The sequence below is a fragment of the Pelodiscus sinensis genome, chromosome 3 (genome assembly GCF_049634645.1).
Source record: "Pelodiscus sinensis isolate JC-2024 chromosome 3, ASM4963464v1, whole genome shotgun sequence".
In the NCBI taxonomy this organism is placed as follows: Eukaryota; Metazoa; Chordata; order Testudines; family Trionychidae; genus Pelodiscus; species Pelodiscus sinensis.
The window spans coordinates 108,413,544-108,427,170 of NC_134713.1; the positions used below are offsets into that span (position 1 = coordinate 108,413,544).

The window sequence follows — 13,627 nt, forward strand, 5'->3', positions numbered from 1 at the left end:
CCTGCGGCGGTCCCCCCCGAAGGGAAGCACCGACACAGACGGGCACAGAGACCAACGCTTTGCTGTCCCTCGGCGAGGTTGGCAAGCAAGCAGGAAAAGCTGAGAACCGGCTGTCCAGGGGGGTCCCTTTAAGCACGAGCCTCAGATAGCCTCAGACAGCAGCCACACAAAGCAACTGCTGACCTGATGCCCTGCCAGAACCGGTTTCAGCTGCCCTTAAATGCCCCCCTGCGTCCAATCAGTGTGGACGCGCTAGTTCGAACTAGCAAAACGCTAGTTCGAACTAGTTTTTAGTTCTAGATGCGCTAGTTCGAACTAACTTAGTTCGAATTAACTAATTCGAACTAAGTTAGTTCGAACTAGCGCTGTAGTGTAGACGTACCCTTAATTTCTTAAAAAAAAAAAAAAACTGGCTCATGGCCCATGATGTGCAATGTTCTGTTTCCAACTAGTGACAGGATTATATCCTGATATCTTGTAAAAGAGGACCTATTTATCACTGGCAGGCCCAAAGATAACAAACATTAAAACTGTGCTATTAAAACTGTAGCGTTATCATTTTATGTGAAAAACTATTTTAGGTCATTTAATTCTAAAATATATTTATTATATTGTATGGACCCATCTGAGCTGTGAGCCTAATTCGTAATACCAAAGCAGACAGCCTTGATGGCAAAATATATAAATTAACACAATAGTTGAAACAACTTTTTAAACTATCTAAAACATTTCTAAAATAAATAAATGTGCTCCCTCTCACTCTCTCTCACTCTCCTTTTCTTCATATTTATAGATGCACTTACGAGTGCGCATGTACACATATGCTCACATAGAAAGTGTACTATGGATTTGAGAAGTTTTCTGATGGCAAAGTGAGTAGGGTAGGAATGACATCATGCACAAGTCTCAACTTGCCATAATTCTCATCATCTAGGGCTTCTCTTCAAACCTCTGCAAACAGTCCCTTACCTACTTGGGGGTATTCTGTTTGCATTTTTTTTCCTATTGGTTGTAAAACTTTTATTAAATAGTCATAAAAGCCACATACAGAGGTTGGATGACGTAGCTAATATTCCTTACCTTTTTGGCATGTTCAGGCTGGTTCAGCATTTTTTCAGCATCCTCCAGCCAGGCCTGCAGACTGGCTACAGTACTGCTATAGCGGTCCCAGTTAGCAATCACTTCTTCTAACATGCTCTTCACACTTCTCACCTCTACAGACAGGTTCCTCCACTGTGCTGTTGTTTCATTCATGAATTTCATGACATTTTCTGCTTCTTCCACTAAAATATAGAGTATATTGATTTTTAAAACATGACTTAAAATCTTAGAGCTGCTGGAAATATTTAGCCAAGTATTTTATTAAAATATTATTAAATCTCATTTATTGTCCTTGTTCGGTAATCATATGTTATACTCTTTTCAGCATCAGTAGGTTTGTTTTAAGTTACAGTAAACAAACAACCTAATCACAGAACCATAGGTTAGAAGGGACCAAAAGGGTCTTGTAGTCTAACCCCTTGACAAGATGCAGGATTTGTTGTGTCTAAACCATCCAACACATATGGCTAACTAGCCTCCTTTTGAAAACCGTCAGTGGAGAAGCTTCCACAATCTACTGATGCAGTCTGTTTCACTGTCCCACCAGTCTTACAGTTAGAAAGTTTGTCATGGGGTTTAATCTAAATCTGCTACATCTGCTACCGTTGTCCTGCCTTATTTAGAAAAAGAGAACAACTTTTCTCTATCTTTTTTCTGACATCCTTTCAAGTTTCTGAAGACTGCAGTTATATCTCCTCTCCCTTAATCTCTCATTTTTCAAACTAAACATATCAAGTTCTTCTACTTTTGCTCAAATAGCTTGCATTCCATCTCTTTGATTATCTTTCTATACATTGGGGATTGTAATTGGATACAATATGCCAGTTGAGGCCTAACTAGCACCAAAAACAACAGTACTATCACCTCCTGTGATTTGCATGCTATGCTGCTGTTAATGCAACTGAAAACTGAATTTGCTATTTTTGCAACAGCATCCTATTGCTGACTCATCTTGAGGATATGACCACCACAACTCCCAGAACTTTTTTAGCAGTGCTACTGCCAAGCCAGTTTTTCTTCATTCTGTACTAATACATTTAGTTTTTCTTTTCTGCATGTAACACCTTACATTTGTCTTTGTTGAATGTAATTTTGTTATCTATAGTTATTTATCATGATCTCTCTGTAGTTTAGCTCTGTCCTCAAAAGGATTGGTACCCCCAGCTTTGTGTCATCACAACAGTAAAGTTGAAAAATTAAAGATACATTGTAAGAATATAGTTTATAAAGAATACCACTTGAACTCAGTCACATTACATATCCTACATATTGTTGGGGCATGCATCTAATAACAAAAAAGTAATATGAGAAGGTTTATATTTAACAAGGAAATTGAAATAGAAAACTATGTATATGATTGCTTCAGTGCTGTATTTGCATTAGAAAATATTCAGTAAAAATCTTTTCTCATTTACAGTTGAGCAAATCCAGATTACTGATAGTGAATTTTTGTTATTTAATTTTTGAATTTTCTGTCTGTGATCTAATTGATTTTTGGGACATACTGTTTTAATTCCTCTTTTTAAGAACAAAAGAAAAAAAATGTATGTAAAGGAGTCCACAAGAAATCAATTCATAGCTAAGGTGTCCTTAGTTCACACTATTCATGCTGCAAATAATTCAGGTGAATGTTTATTTGTTGGAAAATGAATCATTGTTGGATTTTTGTTAAAATCGTGAAATAATTTCTATTAATATTAGGTTTTGTAAACTTATAAAAAAATCTAAGTTTTAGAACAGATTTGAGTTGACAGCATCATTTGAAATGGATAATATATTCTTTTCCCTCCCTGTTCATGAACCATTTTAATAAGTGCACATCTCACCCTACATTGCATCACTGTTATTTCACAGTGTTTAAAGTAGTCTCTCCCAGATGTCTTCAGAGCCCATCTATGCAATTTCACTGAACCCAGTGGGGTTGTGTAGTTAGAATCCAGAATAGCCAGTCCATCCATACATCTTTTTATACTACCTATCATTTGGATCATTCTTTGTAATTCTGCAAGGCCTGTGAAAGGTCCTTCAGTGAATACTACCTATACTAATAATGGTACTCGATAAGACTGCTTTGCACATGGGTGCAGAAGCATAATACAAAAGTTCCTTTCGCTGCTTGCACACCAGGAACAAAAGACTATTTCCTGATCCTGGAGACTAACCAAATGGTCCACCTTCCCCTGTTTACTGCGGTGTTCAGCGAGGGATTAATAATCCTTCTATAACTTCCCACTGGATAGTTGCTGCTCTGAACTCCCCAAACACAAGACTATTCCAAAATGGCACAAATTGCATCATCACTATTATTGTTGTGACAGTCGTTACATCACCATTCCAGATATTTTGGGAGGAGGTTGTTACTTTTTTTTTAAACCTCCCCCCCAAATGACCAATGTTACTCAGTTCTCAGAAATTAACATTTCATATCTCCTTCAATGTATTCAATGTGGTTGCAATTTACCCCTAGGCGGAGGGCCACTACAAAGTATTAGAGAAATATTTGGTGCATAGATATTGTGCAAGCCTTCTGCATTGGAGTGAATTACACATTTTGCGACTCAAAATAATTTTCAGTTATAGCCAGAGTGTTTCTATAAGACAAAATTGGAAAAACTCATTTACAATTAACACTTAGAACCACACCAGTAGTACAGTTCTAATAACCACACAGTATAAAATCCAAAACGGTTAATTATAGCCACAGCACAAATGTATCATGAAAAGTAATTGACATGTAAATATACTCCAAGGATTTCAAAAGGATATTAAAATCAACATAGACTAAAATGGCTTCAGTATCGCAACAGATACAGAGGTATTTACCTGAGCCATTAGCTTTGGCATACATCTCAGCTGCCCTTTTCAAGATCTGGTATGTAACTTCATACTGCTCAAAGAATTTACTGTTTTCAATAACAGTCTGAAAAGTAGAAAAATGGTTATAAGAGATCAAAGTAAATGCCACATAGGAATAATAAGGACAATTCTGTTGAATTACAATTGCATTAAGATTTTATTTCTCAAATTTCACCAAACCATCTCCCACTTAATTTACAAAGTGCTATCCAGAGTTCTCTTAGACCAGGGCTACTCAACAAGTGGCCCACGGGCAGCATGTGGCCCGCGGGCTGTTTGTTTGTGGCCCACAGTGAGGTTTGGGTTTATGCAAGGCTCAACATGCGACCTGTGGGTGGGATCCTTTGAACATGGCCTCCACTGGGAACATGCTCCACAACAGCGAGGCATCTCTCAGGCAGGGTGAGCATTAACAGGTGCAAGTGGATGGGCTGGCTGGAACAGACGGGTACAGAGTGTCAGCATTTCTAGCCCCCCAGGACAAGGTTCCAGGAGTGCCAGGGCATTGTGTGAAAGAATCTATTTGCATATATTTGCATATATATTTGCATGTATATGCAATCACACTTAAGTTGCAGCCCTTGGCACGTGCTGAGAGTATCATGGTGGACCCCGGGGCTTCCAAAGTTGAGTAGCCCTGCCTTATACAATGACAGGACGGGATAGGGTCCTTCCATTGTTATTTTCTTTTCAACAGTCCATTTTGGATGGATATTTTTACCATGTTCATAAAGCAACTTATTAATTGCTCTTTCTTGCTAGAATTCTTGAGACATCACACTTAGAATTCAACAGAAGCCAAAGAACAGAATGAAGAGTCACTATATATTAGATAACTCTGCTGAGGTCTAAGTGGAAAAAAAAATCAGTAAAGGCAAAATTCATTTTCATGCAGATGGTTACCACAAAACCTATATACCATTTAAATCTCACGGAAGCCCTTAGAATAGTCCTTGTGCTGACGCAAAGGAACAGATTTCATTCAAAGAGCAGAAATATACTTTATCCAACTTCAGTTTACATTCTGTCTTCCAGAAGAGATGGAACAAGTTGTTAAAGAAATATTACATTAAGGGATGTGTCTTTATATAGTGTTGCATAAGTTCTTACCTTCAAGATTGATGCTAAAGTTCTATATACTGTTTTTTTTAAATTGTGTTTAAACAGAGCTATGTAAATATTTTATAGGGAATACTTATTCAACAAATGTTACCTTTTTTTTTGGTTCACAAGTGGTCACTCACTTGGGTTTTTTTTTCCTAATGTATTTGTTTTTCAAAATTATTTGTGAAAGTTCATGTGCTTATGAGTTTTTAAGGGTTCAATTCTTAGTTAAACCAACTGTCAAATGCAAATAATATTTGTTCACCTTTTAAAATGTCGTTGATATATGTAAGTGCAAGCAATATTAGCCATGTTTTTAGATTGGTTAACCAGGCTCACGGATTTGGCTGGGAGATACTAACAGTAGAACAAGATTTGTGTTCCAGTTGTGTACTGAAGTCATAATTTGATGTGATTTTTAAACACTTTTTGCCAGCATTTTGACAGAGAGTCTGTTGTACAATTAAGGCATCTGGAGCTAACTTAGCCATGCAGCATACAAGCACACTTTATGCCATAAGATACACACAGACACACCAGCCTATCCTACACATCATTAAGCACATTAATAAACTTTAAGAATATGAGTAATCCTAAAGTAAATGGGGGGACACATCCTTAAAAGTTAAGCACATGATTATTGAGTGTTTTACTGCACTAAAGATCAGAAAGCAGTGCTTTGAAGGGGCCATTATTAGTTTCGCCAGCAACACTCGCTTCTGTAAATTAATAATTTGATAACCCTTATCATATTTATTTAAAATAACTGAGACTGTGGACCTGATCCTTCTTTGCCGTAGACCATCTCTCATCATTTTCACCTTGGCAAAGTCAGTGCAGAATGGTATCAAATCAGACAGGTACAGTAGATTTTCTGGGGGTCTAATTCTCTGTGGCATGTATATCAGTTTAAAGTAGAAGTAAATCAAATGAAGATCAACTAAGTTACACCAGTATAAAACTGGTATGAGTGAGATCAAAACCAAGTCCCTCAGGACATAAAGTAAAAAAAAAACTTTATGGTAGCTACCAGACCATTTGTTTGTTTTTTTCTGTAACAGACTAACTCGGCTACCCCCTGAAGCCTCAGGACATAAAGTGTGAGTCAGTGGTGAATCGAGTTTGGATCTTCATTTCCCCATACAAAGGAAAAAAAATTAAAAAGTAAAAATTTTGAAAAATAATTTCACTATCTGGAAAATTCCCAAACCATTTTTTCAGTTTTAAAAATACTTATGATTGTTTACTGAAAAGAATGGCATTACCTATTGCACAATTTACAAATATATATAAAAACAAGGAGATGAAGTGTCAAGGACATTCTAAACCTTACACTGCTCACTTAATAAACATCAGATTCTGTAAAGCATAGAGAAATGCATGCTCTACCATGACAGGCAACTTTAGCTTTGATATAAAACAATGCAGACCATATGCATATATAATTTTACCATGAACTAATAAAGCTATTAATTTTGTCTTTCCCACTACAGAAACAAATACATTCTCAGAATGAGAAGTATTATTTTAAAATCTGTGATCAGTATATTAAGTGATACTATTTTCTATTTAGCAGTGTTCCTTAAAAATAACTTTACTCAAGTGTGCAGTGAGGATAAGGTTTCTAGGAACTTCCTGTGTACAAGCTATGCAGAATTACAACCTCTCTGCTGTGCTGAGCACACGGGCTACATGGTCCCTACTCCCTGGAGGCATATGATTTGCCAAGAGAGGATATAGGATGATGGTCCCCCCCACACTCTATGATGAAGCCAGCCACAAGCTGGCAGATCTGATGAGTCTAGCAAGCTACACCCAGACAGTAAGGCTGCCAACTGTCTAACCACACAAACTCAATCACCCTTGCCCCATCCCCTGCTGTACCCCATCCCTGAAGCCCTGCTCCTTCTCATTCCATTCTCCCTTATTCTGTCTCTTGCTCTCCTCCACTCCCATTGACTTTAACCAGAGTAGGGCAGGTGACTGGGATGCAGGAGGAGGTATGGGCTCTCGGTTGGAGTTTTGGTACAGGAGGGTGCTCAGGACTGGGGCAGGAGTTCCAAAGTGTGGCCTCTGGGATCCACCCAAGTGGTTCTCACCTTGGGTAGTTCCCAACTGCCGATGCACAGCAGGGCTATGGTAAGCTCTCTGCCTTCCCTGGCTCTATGCTGCTCCCAGAAGCAGCCAACATGTACTTGTAGACCCAGGTCCCAGCAAATGAGAGCTGCAGAATTGGCATTGAGGACGAGGGCAGGGTTTCCTGCTTACTTACTGTATACAATATTGATCCAAAAGCATCTTTCTCTTAATTATTTCACTCTCATTATTTTATCAGTCCTAACTGTCATTAGGTTGGACATTAGGAAAAGTTCATAACTGTCAGGGTGGTTAAACACTGTAATAAATTGCATGGGGAGGTTGTGGAATCCTCATCTCTGGAGATATTTAAGAGCTAGTAAGTTAGATATTTATCAGGGATGGTCTAGACGATGCTTAGTTCTGCCATGAGGGCAGGGGACGGGACTCGGTGACCTCTTGAGATCTCTTCCAGGTCTACTGTTCTATGATTCTATATACCCTTCATTTATTTCTATACCTAAACCCAAAGCAAACTTTTTCATTAATGTTATGAAATATATGTCTGGATCAGTTTTTTTTTCTTTTTGTATCCAGACAAAACTGGAACTCAAATAAAAAATCCCAGACTATCATGACAAAAATAGTTGATATGTTCTGTTCGGGTCTGGTTGGCAATAAAAGCCCAGTAAGTGTCTGAAGATGTGTTTACACAGCAACTGAGAGGTGTAATTCCCAGCCTAGGGTAAACATACATGTGCTAGCTCTACTTGAGCTAGTGTCTAGTAGTATACCACAGTGGCACTGGCAGCAATGTAAACTAGCCACCCAAACATAGTCCCACCACAGACCCTGGGAATGTACTCAGGCAACTAGCCTATGCCACTGTCTAGACATAATCAGAGACAGAGACTGTTGTCATGAAAAGTCTGGGTCACTTTGATAGACTTAAGAAGTTCTCATAAGCTTTAAATGAACATCTGAGTTTCCAAAGCCTCTCCAAACCAAAGACTCCAATTGCTAATGTTCATACCACAGGAAAGGCTATTCAGGACATTAAGGGTCTCTTTGGTTATGCCTACACTCTGTATCCCAGAAAAACACCACCGTGTCCAAGGAATGCATCTGCTCTTCCACTTTTTTTGGAGGTGAAGATGGGCCAAATTTTGGAAAAGCCTCTTCCAAAAAAATTGTGTACCTTTTTCCAGTAGATCATTGTAGTATAGACATAGCCTTTGATGCCTAAGGAATCCTTTTATTATTCCAGTCCTTGGCAGCAGAATGTTATCCAGTTGGAACACTGCATCAAAAATAACTGAAAACTATGAGACTGTTGGGCTATATCGACCAATTAATCCAAAGCCCTGGTTTTATTTTGTTCTACATCTGCAGGCATTGTTTCCACACAGAGGCTTTAATTGTTCTTTGTATTTCCCACAATGTGGAAGAGCGTGAAGGAGTGGAACATGTGTAAAACCCAATATCTGCTTCACATGCCTCCTCCGCTGGTGTGAGAAAACAGCAGCAGTGCTTGCACTCCTTTAGTGATTTGCCGTTCTGAGCATGGATTTGTCAAAGTTGGTTTAGCTTGAGACCAGAGGGGAAGTACCACCTAATTAAGCCACAGTCGGCATTCATCAGTCACCAACCTATGGTACTTGAGGTTGTCAGTGGAAGGTATCCACAGGGCAGACTAGAACTAGTTATTTTCCAGAATGGAAATGGCACCCTCTCTATACATACACACTAACGCCAAGTACCAGTGGGAAAAGAAGAAGGCTTGAAAGTATAAAATGACTCACAAATTAACATGTTCAAATGCAATGTACAGATGCAATGTCCATTTGTTTTCAGACTGAGGTCCCCTGTTTCCTTCTAATTACCATAATGGGAAGATACATGGTACTTCAAAACCTTCTCTAGCGCCACATCTGGTCTGCATATTGGACACTACACATAGCAGTCCATCCCTGTAACACTGGGAACATAGCAGCAAACTGACTCTAGAACTGTATGCCACATGAGTACTAGATAACTAGCACTGCAACTTTTGCCAATCAAGTGAGGATTAGCAATTGGAACACTATTTTTGGTCATGGAAGGAGGTGAGATGGGTGCAATCAGCATAATTTTCACCCTGATAGTCTCAGTTTGCACTTGTGGGCAGGGACAAGACACTAAAATAAGTAAATAATCATCAAGTTCAACTAGGATGTGGGTGGAGCAATGGCCACATTTAGTGATGGTTGCTAGTTTCTGGATCCAGCTCTGCCTTGGAGTGAGTAATCACACCCAGGTGGAGGTTATGTATGGAGCATGAAGATTAATAAAAAAGCTCCACACCACCTGTCCATACAGGACTCCACTGGTACTGCCTCTGTCTGCATGTAGCTCCTCCTCAGAAGACAATGAGGTCAGCAGTTTACTTGCCAAAGGCAGCTAACTTCTTACTTATCTAGCACATGCTTGGCTCAGTTTTTATGATACATTTACAAACTCAGAATTACATGTACTTGCTGATCAAAGATGCCCACAGAATTAGGAAGAAATCCTTATGAGGATGTACCAGATTATGTGGGAGGATTCCACTCCCATTCCTGCCCTGGCATATGTCCTCAGTGAAAAGATAGTTGATCAGGGATATGCACAGGAGAAGAGAATTTTATCTTTAGTGACCAACATATATAACTTGTTTGTCTGTGTACTTGCTTTATTTATTTACAAACATTTAAAATTTATTTATTAAAAAATAAAGAACAAAAACTTACAATATAATTTTGTAGAAGTAGTTCTACCGACTCCCGTCTTCCATATTTGATAATCCATGATTTTAACTTTGACTCTGCCAGGACTAAGAGTGACAGCAGACGGTACTTCAGTTCCAGAAACTCCATTTTTAACAGATGGAGATCAGACGTAGATGCAACAAAATTAAACCTAGGAATGAATCATACTGTAGTAAAAAAGTGCAACATTCAATATGTAGGAGGAATGGAGGGATTTTTCTATAGGTTCAAGATACCTTGCTACGTGTGAGATACATCTCTATTCTTTGATCTAATGCAAACCCTCTTTGCTCATAACCTCTTAAGTGTTGTTACATAATGTTCCTTCCGTGCCGAGTAATAATATACATAGCCTGAATATTATTCCTTTTTGAAAACCAATAGCTTACCCAAAATTACCTTTAACAATGATGAATATCAGGCTTTTTGATACATTGCTCATTTGTTGCTTCTCCCATTTTTTCTTAACTAAGAACCAAATGTAAACCTGATTATTACATTAAAAGATTTATAAAGCAAATAGGTCCTTCATCATTTACAGAGGAGGTTTCATTTAAGATTGAAATGGCTCTTACCTCTCTGCCATATCCTCTAACTGCTCCAGTGGTACAGGGACTCCATTAACAGACCTAGCCCGGTGGATCCCTTGGAATGCCTTTTTGTGACCATCTACGTTTTTAAGCAGGTCCTGGTTTAATTCAAACAGAGAGAAAAGGCTCACAGTAGGCTAACTAATAAGCATGATTTTAAGGCTGCAGCGATGAGTCAATGTAGTTATTGGAACATGCTGTCACATTTGCATTCAAGTTAATTCCTAATATAAAACCATTATATAGCAGCTTGAGCATCTGCACAGCAAAAGTACCTTGTGAGAGGTTCTGCTAAATCCGTGTCTTATAATTCTGGCAGTTTTTAAAATAGATGGCACATGCACAGCCTCAAATACATTTTCAGAGATTTAAAGAAACAGAATAACTCTGGTGATATGTGACTAATCCAAGAGAAAGTCTGCAATTGAAATTTCATGAGCACATAATTTTGCTAAAATTACTGTTTATATCTTTACTAAAATACCATCCTTTATTAAGTGTTAGCTCAAATATTATACAATTTGTCTAAGCCCACCTCCCAAATCAAGCCTGCAGATTCAGAGCTCCTGATGTTATTGCATATTCAATGTGAAGTGAACTCTGCTCTCTGCATCAGAAGATTCAGTGATGATATGCTATATATTATGCAAACATACACCGAATGCATTACCTAACCTGTAGGATTTTGATAAGATACAAACAAGCAAAAGCCCTTTTCTATAGTAACTAAGCAACCCTACTTCAAAGGATTTCCTGGAGATCACTTATTAAAATGAATGACTGGCAACGGTTTCCAAAGAGGTAACCATAACGATGTCAAGTCTTCAGAAGGCTGCCAGAATGTGAGCAATAAACAGCTTATTGTACAATCCTTTGCTGAATCTGATCAGTATTGTCCTGACAAAAAAGAAATCAAGGATAGCTCCTCCTCTCCCCAGGCTTAGGAAGCTTCACAGGCGGCTCTGACTGAGCACTTGTGCAACCACATAGAATTTTAAAAACAATTATCTTGGCTCAATTCACAAAAATGTGTCCAATATCCCCCATGATCCTCTGCCATTCCACCTGATTCTACAGAATCCTCCCCTTTGGAAGAAAGTTTGAAAGAACAGATAAAACTTACAGCATTAATGAAAACTAGAAACCTTTTAGTTTGCCTCACAATACAGCACTTCCGTAAGCGCTTCTATTCCCACCTCCAAAGTCCAGAGAGCCTGAGATCCTCAGATAGATAAGTTATTTAGAGCTTTGTAAGTCAAAACCAGCACTTGAAACTTCACCCAGTAATCAACTGGAAGCCAGTGAAAACTATGGCATTCAGACGTAATTTGCTTCCTAAATGAATTACTAATGATTAAGGGTCCTGAGCCTTTAAAGACTTACATGAATGTTTAAACTTGAGTTAAACAACAGTGCGTAATCCCACTGATAATTTATGGATGTAAATTTAAACACATGCAAATTTTTTGCAAAATGGTGTCTAAGAAGGTAAAACATACTTTGAAATAAGCACTATATAAAAGCTAGGGAAGAAGAAGTTGTGTATTAGTTGGAATTTCAGAATGCCTTAAGGGGCCATATAATATACAATGTCAGCTAACAACTTTTAGAATAATCCACTGTGGATGTAACAAAGGTAAGGATAATGTAGTAAGCTTCCCAGCAGAGAGAAATAAAGCATAGCTGGAAAAAACACATTGAGCCAAAGCTGCTACCTAAGCAGCTGAGGATCGTTGGTGACCCTCATGTCATAAATCTGCATGACAAAAGGTGAGTATACTCACACAATACAGGGAGCTGGCTCCTACTAATTCTTCTAATGTTTTCTCCATCCCACATGCACTACATATAGGGCTTGAAAAATTTATCTAACATCTATTAACCTAAAGGACAAAGTTTTGTTCTCAGGGTGATTACTTAACATGTGAGAATTCACAATATATTTCTTAAGACTTCCAGGAATTATTCTAGCAAAATCAGAGTTGTCATTCGTGATATTGCCAAGATTAACAAAAGCTTTTTTGTTAAGAAAACTTTCAGGCCCTCATTATACTATACACTGCAGAGACATTAGAAGAGTTATAAATATAATTTTAAATAAATCCTTGTAAGATTATTTTTGCGGCAACTCTGTTCTGGAGCTGGTGGGAAAAGCACTTCCCTTCTGGGAAGCTCAGTTCTGGGGCCAGAGAAGCACACCTTTCTCCCAGTCGCACAGCTTAGAAGGAACTTAGCTTAAGATGTACTGCCATGTGGGTTATCAACATATTCAAAGTGTTTTATTTGTATCTATTAACTCGCTATTTCACCTTGCTTCAGTAACAGAATGGAACAGTAGAAAGCTCTGCACAAGAGAGCTCCCAGAGCAGATGAACAATTATGGAATATTAGCTCTGGGACCTCTCAAAAATAAAGAAATAAAAGCCATTCAAGGGTAATGCTAAATACTTCTTTTAGGATCTGTAGACATGCGACACAAACTCATAGCCAAAGGAATCATCTTATAGATCTAAAAGAATGGGCATGGACACATGACCATCATCCACCACCTGGAGGAGATTATCTATCAATACAACTGATACATGTAGCCTCTTTAGCACATCATCTCAAAAATCCAGTTCGTGTGGCTTCAAGGAACATTTAGGACTCCAGGTGTTTCCGAGTTGCCTCATCATCATAAGTCACTTTCAAAACGAAACAAATAACCACCACCATCCAAATTTGTTGTACATACAGCTTGAGCCTCAGTCAACCACAATCCTAGGAACTGTAGTCACACTGAAACTGGAACATCATGCATAGGGATGTCTCATACAGCCAATACCTTATGCTGTTCAAGCTTCCGATGTATTGTATTTGCTGTTTCCTCATGAGCTTGCTGAATGATTATTTCTTCCCTAACAGCAGCCTCTGCTTTGTAGAGCCAGGCACCTATGGTACCCAAAGGTGCAGGAAGAGATTTATCAAGATGTTTGTGCCAATCAAGTAGCTGGAAAACAAAATTAAGAACACTGAATCTCCATTCAGGATTAATAGCACGAGTAACTATCGTGACAACCAGACCCCTTACAAACCTGGTGCTGGATAGTTAGTTTAAGAAATTAAAAGACCAGT

At 38.4% G+C, this 13,627-nt stretch overlaps 1 protein-coding gene across 12 annotated transcripts in view; it reads right to left on the reverse strand.

The window, feature by feature from the left end:
* SYNE1 (spectrin repeat containing nuclear envelope protein 1) overlaps nucleotides 1–13,627 on the reverse strand; it is a 488,224-nt gene that overhangs the window by 331,849 nt on the left and 142,748 nt on the right. For all 12 annotated transcript variants that reach the window (XM_075924456.1, XM_075924455.1, XM_075924462.1 and 9 more), the window contains 5 exons: nucleotides 13,338–13,502; nucleotides 10,499–10,611; nucleotides 9,906–10,074; nucleotides 3,925–4,021; nucleotides 1,081–1,283 (listed from right to left, as the gene is read on the reverse strand). In XM_075924456.1, coding sequence (XP_075780571.1) covers nucleotides 1,081–1,283; nucleotides 3,925–4,021; nucleotides 9,906–10,074; nucleotides 10,499–10,611; nucleotides 13,338–13,502 — 747 coding nt within the window. The remainder of the gene's footprint in view (nucleotides 1–1,080; nucleotides 1,284–3,924; nucleotides 4,022–9,905; nucleotides 10,075–10,498; nucleotides 10,612–13,337; nucleotides 13,503–13,627) is intronic.